Source organism: Myxine glutinosa, chromosome 9 (genome assembly GCF_964187855.1).
Source record: "Myxine glutinosa chromosome 9, kmMyxGlut1.1, whole genome shotgun sequence".
NCBI lineage: Eukaryota > Metazoa > Chordata > Myxini > Myxiniformes > Myxinidae > Myxine > Myxine glutinosa.
The window spans coordinates 85534224-85548635 of record NC_136269.1 but is presented as its reverse complement, the minus strand read 5'-3'; the positions used below and the strand labels follow the sequence as shown (position 1 = coordinate 85548635).

The window sequence follows — 14412 nt, the reverse complement described above, 5'->3', positions numbered from 1 at the left end:
CCCACTCCTCCCTCCAGGTCTTTAAAACAGCTGTTCACTGCCATCTTTTATCTTCCCCCAACCAAAACCTTGATCTTTTCTACCCCCATTAATTCAACCCAGATCCACTTTTTTTGAAATACCGACTCCCTCCTTTCCTGGAAGTTCTGGCAGTGTCTATGTGTTTTGTACCTCACCCCCCCCCCCCCCCCGCCTTCCCATGCCTCCTCCCCCCCCCCCCACCCCCAAGGCCTCTCCCTCCCACAGATCTTCCGTTGTCCCTGTTCTCTGCTGTTGTACTTGTGTGCTTCCCTCTCTCTCCCCATCTTGTCTCCCGCTCCCTTTTTGTATGTTTTGTGTGTCCGTTTGTCGTTGTTTTTTTGTGATTGATGTTAGCTCTTACACGAGCCTCGATGTTGTATACCAAAAAAATAAAAAGAACTCTATGAACGACATGGTGAAATGGTTGAGATTATTAATGGCCCCACCACAAGCATTGATGGGCGTTTTTTTTCGTAATGACCATCTCCTTTCTTGGCATGCGAAATTGAGGCTCATGGAAAAGCGAGTTGACACAAGGTGAACAACAAGGGAATAAGGTAACAACAAAATATTGTAAATCTTCATTTGAGGAAGAGGTGTGTCCATGCCAAATCAGCAATGGCAGCTGAAACATTTTGTTGGTGTTAAACATAATATGAACAAGAGAAAGAATTACTTTTCAATACATGTTCCCTCCCGATGCGATATTTTTGAAGTCCAAAAATGGTATAACTGAATAATTTAAGAAACACCCTGAAACTCGAACTTGTTCTGGAACTTTCTTTTAGCTCTTACTCGATCCTTGACTTTGCATACAAATTTTTTTTTATAATAAAGTCATGTACCAAGATTCAATTGAATATGTTAACGGGTAAGGGGAAAAAGTCTGAAAACCACAGGTGGGATGGATGGATGGACAGACAGACGGACATCAAACCTATAGTCCCCTCCAGTGGAACCGGTAGGGAACTAATAAAACAGTTTAGAAAGCTATGTATTTTCCCAGATTCATTTCTAACTGTCAAAAGTTACTGAAATTAACACAATACCTGGTAGGAATATATATATATATATATATATATATATCAAGGTTCACATATGAACATGTAATACTTGGATGGTGGGGGATAAACAAGTAGATAAAAAGTATTTTGTGAGACATTCACACCAATGGCATAGATCAAATCTTGAGTGAAAAACTGCCAACAAAATCCAACAAGTCACAAAAGAACGAGATGCATCAAAAAAAAACAATAACTCAGCATCGAGTCTCAACATTCACAGTTGAAGAGCAAGGAAAAAATTAGTCATGAAGAAAACAAAAACAATCATGGCCGTTACAAAATCCTCGGTGGTTATATTTTACAGATATAAATAATAGCACGTGTTGTAGCTTGCTGCACAAGATGTTCAAACTTGCAGCACCAGCTCCAGTCCCATCAGAATAAAGTTAGAGAACTTTTCAACTGAACAAGATTGGGTACTGGTTGAACAGAGCTGGAAAGTGGAGGACAGATTATAGGTCACCAAATGTCAAAAGATCAGGCCAACCATTCCATCTTTGAATAACATCTTTAAGGAGCTAAATAACCTACTTTTAAAGCAAAGTGGTTCATATCATTAAAGAAGAAACATTATTATCATCTCTCGATCTTCTTACCCTTATTATTACAATTACCTCCAACTTTACCTCCACTTTTAGTGTCTTGCACAAAGATTTTGGGACATGACATTACATACGATTAATTATGGGGAAGACTCACCGACTCAGCACGTCGACTTTAGCAGCAGGTACACATTCTTTGAACTCTGAGAGCTTAACCTTTGTCCAGTGAGAGAGCATCAAAGCATTTGGTTCAGATGACTGCCTAGGTACCTTTCCTAAGGGACACTGTAGTAATTCTGGGTCTACAACAGAGGATGATATGCATGAATGACACAGGATAAATGAACCTTTCAGTGCAATCATTTGTATCTTTGATTCATCTATTTTCGATAAATATCTAATCTATATGCCAAATGAGGCAATTCGCCATTAAAAAAATATATCAAAAATCGCAGCCATAAAATAAAAGGTCCTTCAAATAAAAAGAGGTCCTTGGGGAATTGCCACATTGTTCACCTGTACAAAGCTGCCATGGCGATCCCTCCAGAGCCTTTGCTATGCTGGCGAGCTTCACGGGATCAGGTGCAGGTGTTAATTTCTCTTCAGGGAAAAGGTCGTTAACAGTGTAAATTCCTGAATTTGAATCCTGGTGCACAATGTCCGAATTTTCATCATGCCATTCCACAAACTGGCCCACGTACACCGATGCCAGATGGCGGATCAAGCGAGCTGCATAATCGTTGGTGGGATTGGGGAAAATGTGAAAAATCCTGAGAAGCCAAGAAAGAATAAAGAAAACGAGATTAGAGACTCTTCAGATATGCCACAACAAATCTCAAAATATACTGTGCACTAAAAAAATGATGGATGCCGTACTAAACAGACGCCATGTAATTTTCATTGAAAAATGAATATTCAATATATAAATAATTGAATGGGTTCATTATTACAAAATAGGGTGAGAAGGAATCGGGAAGCTACCTTGCAAGTGTGAAAGCGCCCTTAACACCAAAAGTGGACAAACAGTTCAATACATAGTCATACCCCCATAGCACATACGAACCAAACAACATGCGATTGCTGTCGATTAGTCATGTGACCCTGCTGGGAGATCCCGCACTATTCTTCCACCAGAACAGCCTGAGATTATCCAGAGTTCCTCGAACAAAATGATGATTAAAGATGGCTCTCCCAAAGGCATTCCACAAGTGTAGAACAGGGGACATGGTGGTCCATGGCAGAATGCCAAAGCCACTAATGAGATACAATATTAGCTCAATTGGGTGCGCTGTCACCTTCGTAAAGGAATCCGAGTGCAATGCATTGCAAAAATGACACGATACTTTAGAACACCTGTTACGCATCATCAGATGATCAGATCTGTTCTGGCATGGTCCACGACGGCTTGCCTTACCATCAGTGATCAAATACAATAGTTATCATGAACTACTTATCTTTCAGGAACATATTGCGTTTCAGTTTGCCTGTGAAGTCGAGATCGGAATCGTGTTCGAGATTGGCTTGCCCACCACCGGTGACCACTGGAGCATACCTCTCTGGTGGATCAGTCATGAGAAAGGACTATATTTGGTCGGTAATCAGTTCTGCAGTTTCTTAAGAAACATTTCTGCCCAAAACTGTTTTGAGTCGGCCAATTAGAGCGGTGCCCTTAAAGTCATCAATTCAGCTTTACCCTGCGCGTGTAGCGCAAAGCAGGGTTAATTAAACAATTGGTTTACTCTGTCTATCTGTCTGCAGATGTCAGTCTATGATCAAGGAACTACTTAATCTCAATTTAATGTTATATTTTGAACACTGTGGAACATGAATCGGAACACGGACCTGCAATGTAACAGTACTTTGGCTCTGAATTTGGCAAATTGTACGGAACCACATCCGGAGCACGAATGAGCACTGCGTGGTATAGCAATTGCTTCAAGCTGACTCTCAGTCTGGCGGTGAAACAAAATTTAAAATCATTCCAAACAGAAAATATTGTTTATAGGGATGTCACAAAGGACAAAAACAACAAGCATGAAAAACGAATATAACGCGTTAAATAAGGTGGTGTGAAATATGGTGATTCAACGGCAGTAAACTTCCAAATTCTTCCATGGGCTCTGTTTTGTTTGTTTTGTTTTTTATACTTTTATTTTATTCCATTATATATAAAATAACCACCTTTAGAGGCCATTTTTCCCCGCAAAGCGGGGGTTGGCCTTTTTCGGGAACCGTGGTTGTTGTTGTTTTTCGGTCCCCTTTTTGAAGCAATGTTTTACGGCCGGATGCCCTTCCTGACGCCAACCCTTTTTGCCGCCTTTAACGACAAACAGGGAATGACCAGTGAACTGGTACTCAATTTGCCGACCTCGGAAGGATGACAGGCTGAGTCAACCCCCCTGGCGTTAAATTCAGCGATCGACCGGGATTCGAACCCAGGATCGTAGGATCCTAAGCCGGCACCCTAGCCGCTAGCCCAACACCAGGGTTCTATCTGGTTACTTGAAAGAAGAATCTAATTCCGCTTTTATATCGTTATCACTTAATGAATAATAATTAATTTTATATAGTCAGTCATAAAAGGAACAGCCTTTATGACTTAAGGAAACAACCTTAGGAGAAGGAAATATTTACCACCTCGTAGAGTAAAAATTGACCTAAAAGCAGCCATTATAGAAAGCGTTATAGCCCATACTCACTCACTGTAAAAATTATAACTTTTTAATAACCCCTCTCAATTATATCAAGTAATATTATACCTCTATAATAGATAAAATGTTAAAATTAGTAATAAGGAGATTGTTCTCCTCTTTTTAATATTAGTGTAAACCGAAACGAACACTCGTCGGTACCCAACAACTCTTAATTTAACAGAATAAAAGGCTTAAAGTACTTACTCAAGAAATACACCTTTCAAAACATCTTTAACCCAACACAGGAATATTTTTAAGAAAGATAAAAAGAATTAGAAGGAACTCGGCAAACTATGGCTTCGCCTGTTTACCAAAAACATCGCTTATTGTTATAAAAATATAATAAGTCCTACCTGCCCAGTGATTTTTTTCAACGGCCATCTTTGATGATAACGTAGCATAATCAATTGTCTATTAATTGTAGACTAGAATGAATGGATTAACGAAAACCGAACTGTCTCCTATTTCCTATCAATGAAATTAACCTCTCTGTCCAAAGGCAGAGATTAACCTATAACGAAAAGACCCTAAAAGCTTCAAATATTAGATTACCTAGCTTAAACAACAACTATTCCATTGAACTGTATAATTGAAGAGTTCAGAACACAAGTCGCCTGGTTTGCACTTCCAAACACCCACAGTTTGGCAGTACTTGGCCAATCTTTTACGCCGCCTCAACCAATCAAATTTGCCGGGCGCTCTGAGGGGAGCGTTGGCAGAAGGTTCAGCTCTGGACTGTTCCGGTTGACCCAACGACTTCGTGTGGTTACCATCACTCCTGTTATTCAAAGTTCACAAACAAAGATAATATAGATTGTGCTCAGAAACACAAAGCAAGAATTACCCTTCCCATGTCCCTTCCCATGTCCTTTTTCTCAGGACTGTATGGATTAAGGTGTTCCATGAACTCTCGAGTTCAAACTTGCAAGAGGTTAACCTGCAACAATAGCAATCTGGATACACACATCGTTTAGCAATCTGGACATAGTTCTCAATAAACCACAGGGCTTGTCATAGCCTTTGCTGGTTGTTTGGTATTGCTCCATGAGAAATGCAATATGCATAATTCTGCAGTGCACAACATACATTGGGAATGGGGTTCGATACCTTTTTGGCATTAACGGATTTATAGCCTTTGTACCTAAGCAGGAACGGCAGATCTCTAACGATCAACCGGCCTATGCACGCTCTCACTTCCTCACCTCTCCAGCAGCTGAGGCATAATCAAATTTGGCCAATCAAGACAGGCAACCATCAAGCAACGCAAAGTCTGCCTCTTTGCAAGTTGTCTTTTCTTCTTGTGATATTTTGTATTTCCCTTGTGCTTCAAATGTTCATTGACCAACCATTTGGTTACATTACCTGTGTGTGAAAACATGGTGATAAATTTGCAAGTAATGGCTCAGGTAAGCAATGCATCTACAACCTTCTGTGCATTGCAAGATCATCACAAAAGTTGAGTATGAATGAATGAATGAATGATCGTTTTAAGGCCATTTTCCCCGTTAAAGCGGGGGTTAGCCTTGCGGGCCCCATGACAATCATGGTTCCGTGTTTGAGGCAATGTTTTTTATGGCCGGATGCCCTTCCTGACGCCAACCCTTGGTCACGCTCTTACGATGCGCAGGGATACGGTGTACCTATTCTAAACCGGGGTACACACCGGGATCATTCATCCCAGCAAGCTGGTACTCAAATTTGCCGACCTCGGAAGGATGACAGCTGAGTCAACCCCACTGGCGTTAATTCAGCGATCGACCGGGATTCGAACCCAGGATCCTAGGATCCCAAGACGGCACCCTAACCGCTAAGCCAACACCAACAAAAGTTGAGTGCTGAGTGAAATTGTGTATGAGAAGATCTCAGTACCTGGAAGCACTTTCCCATCCAATAAAGCCAAAGTCCAGGCTGTGGTATTTCTCCACCTAAGGTCCTTGTGTTTTGCGGTGCCAGATCGAGCAATCAGAGCACAGAGCAGATTTGCAAGTAAACCAGCTCGAGAGAGCTGGCAAAGCAATGGTCTCCATAATAACAATAGAGTTTCTGGTAAAGGAGGAGGTAAATCTTCGCAGGGGAAAGTGGAATTTGTATCTGGGGGCAAATAGATGCAATAGGAAGATGATGTACTAGATAAATGTTCATCATGCAAAAACATTACTGAGACAACTTACTTTACACCAAAAAAATAATGTTGGGACAAGATTAGCTTACAAAATACTCGACTGCAAAACTCGAATAAAGAATAGGTACGGACAACAAAAACAAAATTTCTCCAATTTTATTTTACTAGGGCATGCCCGTACTATATCTATATCTAAAATTATATCCCCCCCCCCCCCCCCCCCTCTATTTACATGAAATGGTTTGGTCCAAAGCGAACGGCTTGCGAGTACGGTGACAATCCCCCCCCCTCTATTTACATGAAATGGTTTGGTCCAAAGCGAACGGCTTGCGGAGTTTGGTAAAGAAATCGCCATAGCATGCACAAACGCGCAGGAAAGCGAAAGAATCGCAAATTAGTTTTAATTAGTTTTAAAACATAGTTTAACGCCAACATAGTTTGCCAACGTGAAATAAATGAATACGCTCTCAAATGTGCCGTCCGAGGCAGAGTCTGTTCGGCACGTTCGGCACACGTGATAGCTCGCTGCTCTCTGATTGGTTGAATCGTTTTTTGGACATAGCTCGGTAACTACTTGTCCGATTAATATGAAACCTTGAAAAGGCACATCCTCGGGTCCCCAGCAATATACCTGGCAAGTTTAAAGTATATCGGACCCGTGGTTGTCGAGAAACAGCGGTCACAGACAAACAAACAAACATACACACAGAGATTAGTGGAATTATAGATAGATAACGAAATAATATACTGGTCACAAAAGATGGGTGCAGGGTCAAAGGGTCATGGAACATATGATTGTTCTTGTTATTGGGGAAAATATATATATATTTACATATAAATGATACACTATAACGAAACACTGTATTGTCCATCTCTTGCAAAACTCTGCTCAGCCTTTTTACCAAACAATTAACATTTTAATCACTTCCCTTTTACAATAAAAAAAAAGGTAATAAATGTTGCATGCACGCGCGTGCGCACACACACACACACACACACACACACACACACACACACACACACACACACACACACACACACACAGTATTTTGAAACATGATGTGCATATTATCGTCTTCATAATACAAAACCAGTGCTCACCATATTCCAAACCAAGAGCATCCAGCTGTGCTGCAGTAGGAATCATAAAGCCGTCATCCGTGAGAACTTTGATGAAAATCTCACTGTTGGGCACATATTGCCATTATGTTCAACAGGGAAGTGCGCTTGGATTAAACAAGTTAAATCACTACTTATGGGTTAACCACCGTAGCATTTAAGCCACGAGGAAAGAATGTCGCAATATGGCACCAATCCTTGCTAGTTGTGAGAAATAAATATCAGAAGAAAAATCAAGGATGGCACGGTTTCACTACCTGTGACTTGCCAGCAATGGTGACAAGGCACTGTCGAGCCACAACAACGTATCAGCTGATCGACTGGTGGCTGCCCCATCAATGAGCAAGTCCTCAAACACAAAAGGTAGAGTAAGCAAACGTAGAGTATGACACTCACACAACTGCATGGCACTCAGCTCTCTACATGCACAAAGGAGTGAGGGAAAGTTGAGAAAAGGAAAGAAGGGAAAAGGAGCGGAGCTCGAGGAGAGGTTAAAAAAATTGTTACTTTTGCATTACTGTGTTTTCTATTTCTAGATGCCTCCAAGGTAGTCTACCCTTTTCAACTCACCATCTTGATTTACTTTTATATATTGTTACGGTGGACCGTGGGGTGGACACAAGGTCAAATCCTCCACCCGGACGATTACAAATTTAGCGACGTATGGTCCTTAGAGACCATATGCCGTCCGCCAGGAAAGCCAAACAGATCTTTTCTTCGGTTTCTGATGTAAAGAAATTCAAATGACATTTCTTGCCTATGGCAGTTCCACATGTTTGATAAGGGGCCAGATCCCAAGGAAACGCACCACGAGTCTAACCCTTTCAGCGAGGTTTGGTGCCAAATTTCCAACGGTATTGGGCCAGGTTTACAATACACACACACACACACACACACACACACACACACACACACACACACACACACACACACACACACACACACACGTGGTGGATACATTGAAACCTGTGAGGACTCCGTTCCACCTTCTGAAACCCGCATATGGAGTTAACAACTAACGACACACACCATTTTCAAAAAGCTTATGTTTAAAAGTATTAGCATTGAACAATACACAAGCATTCCTCTCTGTATGGGGCATTCAATCAATATTTACTAAAGAAAAAAAAAATACATAAAGTATTCTCCATTTCCTGCTTGACTATGCAATCACACTATTTTATTCGCCCAATGAGGTCAACTTCCTTACCTTGTATCGTCTTTGTTCATATTCAATCAAAACATTCATGACCATATCTGCAACAAAGAAGCCAGGATTCCATGACAATTTTTGTGTCTGTTGATATCATCAGTTCAAGGTATTTCCCAAAAATACATCAACAAAAGTGTCAGTATATGACTGCCATCAACAAGATTACATCTTGAGCACACCTGCAGATCCACAACTCAAAAAAGTGAAATTACAACAAAAACATGTAAAAAGAAGTGTGAAAAAAACCAGAATATGCTAGTCAGCAAATTACACAAATATTACACAGCTATTTTTTTCCTACAAGAGCAAGGCTCATGGAAGAGCAAAGTTAAATTGGCAGTCGGGTAACAGTACAACAATTGGGAAAAATTGGAAAGTGGATAAACGAACAGGAAAATAAAGAGAGAGAGAAGCGGGGGAAACACTAAAATCAGCAGGTAAGAATGCTTAACACTCGATCTACAAATCCAGCCATTATCATCCAAAGTCAACTTCCAGGAGAGTTTAACCAAGAGAGGGTCACTCGAAGAACGCATGTATCACAGAGTTGCTGAGGAGGGTCGGAGGACTGCGAGAACAGAACGAGCAATGTTGGAGAATAGACAGTCAAAAACAGAGAGACACCGACCTGCCGATGATGTGAGAGCAACAGACCTAGTGGTTCAGCCTAATCAGTAGAAATAATTACAATAATGTTGAGAGTTTGATTCCACAGAATCCAAGAGAGACATGTGATGCTGGAATGCCAGGCCAGAGAGGCTGTTATAAACAAATTTCGCGTTTCAGAGACAATGGAAGAACTGGTCGAAAAGTTGTAAAAGTTAGGATTACAATGTCAAATTTAACAGACATCACCCTCACTTGTCGCATCTGTCCCTTGCGCCACTGTCAGTATGTTGCCTAGGCGTTATGACACGCCTTCCGCTTCGGACAAATTAAACCCAGGGTTCTTAATACAGTGGTATCGTTTTCGTAGAATTAATAATATTATAGTAAATATAACCATTAACACTTTAATCCCAATGTCGTGAATGGAAAGTTGATGGATTGAAACGGTGTAAAAGCGGAAATAAGAATTCATCTCGGTTTAAAAAAAATAACATAATTTTCATAATAATAACGTAACGTTATTATTATTGTAAATCTATTTGCAACACTAATCCCTTTGAAGTGACTGCAACGTTACTGGAGGTTAAATATATATCTTATATATATTAAAGTAGCGGAAGTTTTGTGTCCGGCCGTCATGCTACGTCATTACGTATATGATGCCATTACGGCATAAACACCCGCTCACTTCGAAAGCGGCAGGAAAGGTCATTCCTCTTTGGGGTATATAGATTTCAGTCTCTCTATGATCGGGTCTCAAGAACATTGGGTGTGTGTTCATTTACCAAGTTTCTTGTGGAGAGATCGCCAAGTGGTTGAAGCATTCGAGCAAGCACTCCTTTCAAAACCCTGAAGGAACGGTTGGCTTGGCAAGCGCTAGCTAGCTGCTTGGTAAATGAGCACACCTCCAACCCTTGTGAGGTATATAGATTACAGTAGATCTTCACTCAGTTCTGTAAGTAAAACTTACCTCATGGATGTCTGGATTCCTCCAAATTTCTTTGTTTAATGTTATAAACAGCATTAGCGACTGTTTAAAAAGCTAATCATGTGTCTTTGTGGTTTAAAATATTTTACAAGCCCAGCTACGCCACTGTTAGACTTTTGGTCTTGTTTATACAAGCCTAATCAAAGGATTTTTTTGCTCCATTTTTTTTTCTTGCACGTGTAAGCAACTTCTACATTCTCTTCAATCTCCTGCTTCCCTCCAGGTCTTCAAGAAAGACAGCTGTTCACCACCATCTCATATCGTCCCCAATTCAAAATCATGATCTTGTCTATCCCTCGTTAACCCTCCCTACCCCCACCCTAATCTCTCCTCCATGAAGCAATGTTCCAGTTTTCCCTCGTGAGAGTTTTCTTCTGTATCCATCTTACCCACCCCATGCATCCTCCTGCACCCACTCACTCCCCCCTCTCTCCCTACTGTTCCTTCCCTCCTGTTGCGTCCTGATTTAGTTAGTATACTACTACTCACTCACTCACTCACTTGAGTACCAGTTCACTGGTAATCCCCTGTTTGTCGTTAAAGGCGGCAAAAAGGGTTGGCGTCAGGAAGGGCATCCGGCCATAAAACATTGCTTCAAAAAGGGGACCGAAAAACAACAACAACCACGGTGCCCGAAAAAGGCCAACCCCCGCTTTGCGGGGAAAAATGGCCTCTAAAGGTGGTTACTTTTTTTTTTTTTTACTACTACTCACTCTTCCACGAGCCTTGACTGTGTTTAAAAAGGTCTAAGGCTCATAATGGTGCTGCCACTCACACACATGGACATATTGACGAAACAGACATGCAACACAGCCACTGAGCTTGTAGTAAGGGCATTTTATGAGATATTTCACAAATCTGTTAACTAAATTGTTACCAAAAAAATTCTTCACCAATATGTTTGTAAAGGTGTGTAATAACATGTGTTAAAATGTTGAAGTTCAGCTCCCGTGGGAAACCCAGAAAAAAAGCTGTTGAATTCGGGTACCGAAAAATTATTTTCGAGAATTTTTATTTTTTTTAATCGGCCCTTAAGTAACTTATGAGGGGTCAAATAAGGGTTTTTCATGATTCTGAGTTGATTGTTAACATTTATATTTTCACTTTTACATTTACACACAAAGTAGCTTTTATTTCACATACATATATAATACTCAAGAGTTATTTCTCATTCACAATGTCAGAAGTTTCAACAGTCATTGTCTATGTCTTCTTCAGACTCAACAACATCATAACTGCAGTTTCTGCATGTAATGCCATTACAGACTCCACAGGCCGAGATGCACGTGACCCCATTCTTCTTGCAGCTGCATCGCCGGTTGCTGCAATCTCCATGACAATTACAGCTCGTGAACTGCAATAGCTCCTCAGGAGCCGTGGGGTCCAGTGTTGGAACTGGCTCATACCCATGCACACCTATTGTCCATCCATAGTCACTGGGGTTCAGAGACATGCTCTGTAGAAGGATCCAGTCCCGGGTCTGCAGGTAGGACAGAAGTTTGGCTGTCGTACTTCCAGGATAGATCAACTGGATCACATCTAGTAGTCCAGAATCTTCCATGATGTTACCCATTGATCCAAGATAAGACTTCAGCAGGTGAAAACCACCCAACCTTGGAATGACGGGTAGATTTGCCTGCTTTATTATATTCACAACCTTCAGCCAAATCGGAAGATCAAAGGTCACTATAGCGACCCCAGCGTGCCGTATGCACTCTTTCAGAGTGGTGAAGATGGTGTTGAGGTCATTAGGGTCTCCTTCAATAACTGGGAGGAACTCGATCTGTGTGCTCTGCTTTGCATCATTAGCATGGATTCTCTTCATCCAGCCATTCCAGTTGGAGTGTGGGAACTCAGGATTGTTGGCTTTGATCACCCACCCCGCTGCCCAGAGTGTGTCACCTGGAGTGAGGAGTGGCTGATCATGAGCCAGGGAGGAGGAAAGCTCAGTGAGGGGGTGAAACATGATCGCGTTCGTTCCTATCTGTTTCCTGTTCGTAAATGGAATAATCTTTACTTCAGTTCCTCTCAGGATCTTAGCTTTGTCGAGTGCCTTCAACTTCACCCGGGGGAAAGCTGCTGTTGTCTGTGGATCTGGCAAAGGTGGTGCCGGAGAGGTGACTTCGATCCAACCCATTGAGTGAAAGGGAGTGTTTCCGTGAATAGAGACAATGTTTAAATCTATATTGTCTCCAACAAACTGAGTGACTGCATTGTTTGTGTCCCCAACCTCCATAAAGACCACCTGATCATGACTTGACAATTCACTTTCACTGGCTGGCACTTTGGCTGTCATCACTGATTGATCCTCAAGCGCAGCATCAACCGCAACCTCATCATTGATCTGTTCATCGGTTTCCTCCACAATGGTGTCAAGAGTGCCAGAAGTATCTGGAACATCATCTCCACTCCTACTATTAAGGAAGCAGTATTTGTAGTTTTGTGTCTCCGTGTAAGACTCAGTGTATCCCAGCCGGTGGAACTTGTTGAGCATCCATTTTGACCCAAATCTATGATCAAGTTGTATGGCAAGCCCCATTTGGTGTGGCAATACTCCAGACCGAGGTCGACAGGCCTTAATAAAATTCTGCCCCCAAACGGCAACTCTTTCGTCTGTCTTGACAATCGGTCTCAAGAACATCTGAAGGCTTGCAGGAACAAGTGTCAGCTGACTATCGATGTCAGTCATACTGTGTGTGGTGGGGTATGACTTTGGACCTAAATCAATCAAGGCAATATCATTGGATATGAACTTGAGTGCCGTCTTTATGATCTGAGTCTTCTCATCTCCATGATCAAGATTAGCATGATGCCCTCGCAGAATATTGTCGGTGCCATCTTTGAGACAGAGTACATCTGCCCTTCTTTCCTGTGTTGTGAAATACAAGGTGTCTTCGTATTTCTCTAGAAGTTTTATCTTTAGCCAATGCTTTGAATAAGAAAGGCTCTTCTCTGGTGACTGATCAAACTCCTGCAGCTTTTCATGGACTTGGTCCATGTTCATTACCCCATGCTCTAATTCTGAGTCTAACCATTCGCAGAATTCAATAAAAACTGCCTCTCGCTCCTCATCAATACTCCTCTGTACTCTCTTCCTTTTTCCTTCCTCATCAGTCTTGGACAAACTGTCACCTCTCGCAAACATAAGTTTGCATCGCAAATGGTACAGTGTTTCTTCTGCTACCAAGTCGTTGATCCCTTCCAGGCGTCCAGTGACTTCAGTGCCCCAGTCATCCCCGCGACTCCGTGCTGTCTTCAGCAAGCTTGCCTTCAGTGTATCTGCAGTCAAATTATCTGGCACTCTGTATTTCTTTCTAGCTTGTGCTGGATTATTTTTGTAGAGCTGGGCTGGTTGGTTGCAAAGAATGCATACATCCTTATACAGGAGGTCAACTGACTGTGATCTTCTAGAACTGCAGCCAGTTGATGAACTGAACTCACAAGTAGTGCGTCTTCTCTTCAACTTTGATGACTCTTTCTCTGCCTTTGATGCTTGAGCTGACTTCTTGGTGGTTGCAACAAAGTTGTTGTACAGATCATTTTTACACTTCTGGTGGTACCTCAGTTTTCCTTCCTTTTGAGCCTCCTTCATACGTTCCACAACAGTAACATTTTCGACAGTTTCTGCTCGTTTCAATAAAGTTGAGTATCCCTTTGGAGTTGCCTGTATGAGCCTTTCAGCTGGTGTATCCGAGCGTGCACAGATGAAGCAATTGAGCACAGGTGGAGTAACGTCTTCATCCATATTGCTAGACTCCATGTCCTGCAAAGTAGAAAATGAGATATATTTAGAAATTATTTTTCCACAAAGGAGTGTCTGTGGTGAAATAGAAATGTTAACAATCAACTCAGAATCATGAAAAACCCTTATTTGACCCCTCATAAGTTACTTAAGGGCCGATTTAAAAAAATAAAAATTCTCGAAAATAATTTTTCGGTATCCGAATTCAACAGCTTTTTTTCTGGGTTTCCCACGGGAGTTGACCTTCAACATTTTAACACATGTTATTACACACCTTTACAAACATATTGGTGAAGAAA

The 14412-nt window shown here is 41.5% G+C and overlaps 1 protein-coding gene across 3 annotated transcripts in view; it reads right to left on the bottom strand.

Annotated features, from left to right (window-relative positions):
- Nucleotides 1–1193: 1193 nt before the first annotated feature.
- The window catches only part of LOC137435267 (ribosomal biogenesis protein LAS1L), a 72656-nt gene continuing 59437 nt past the window's right edge, over nt 1194–14412 (bottom strand). The window contains exons 7-14 of one of the 3 annotated variants that reach the window (XM_068128888.2): nt 8772–8818; nt 7819–7910; nt 7544–7626; nt 6190–6411; nt 5523–5682; nt 2144–2397; nt 1785–1929; nt 1194–1518 (exon numbers count right to left, since the gene is read on the bottom strand). In XM_068128888.2, coding sequence (XP_067984989.2) covers nt 1461–1518; nt 1785–1929; nt 2144–2397; nt 5523–5682; nt 6190–6411; nt 7544–7626; nt 7819–7910; nt 8772–8818 — 1061 coding nt within the window. In that variant the 3' untranslated portion in view covers nt 1194–1460. The remainder of the gene's footprint in view (nt 1519–1784; nt 1930–2143; nt 2398–5522; nt 5683–6189; nt 6412–7543; nt 7627–7818; nt 7911–8771; nt 8819–14412) is intronic. The other 2 variants (XM_068128890.2, XM_068128891.2) reach the window with 2 other exon arrangements.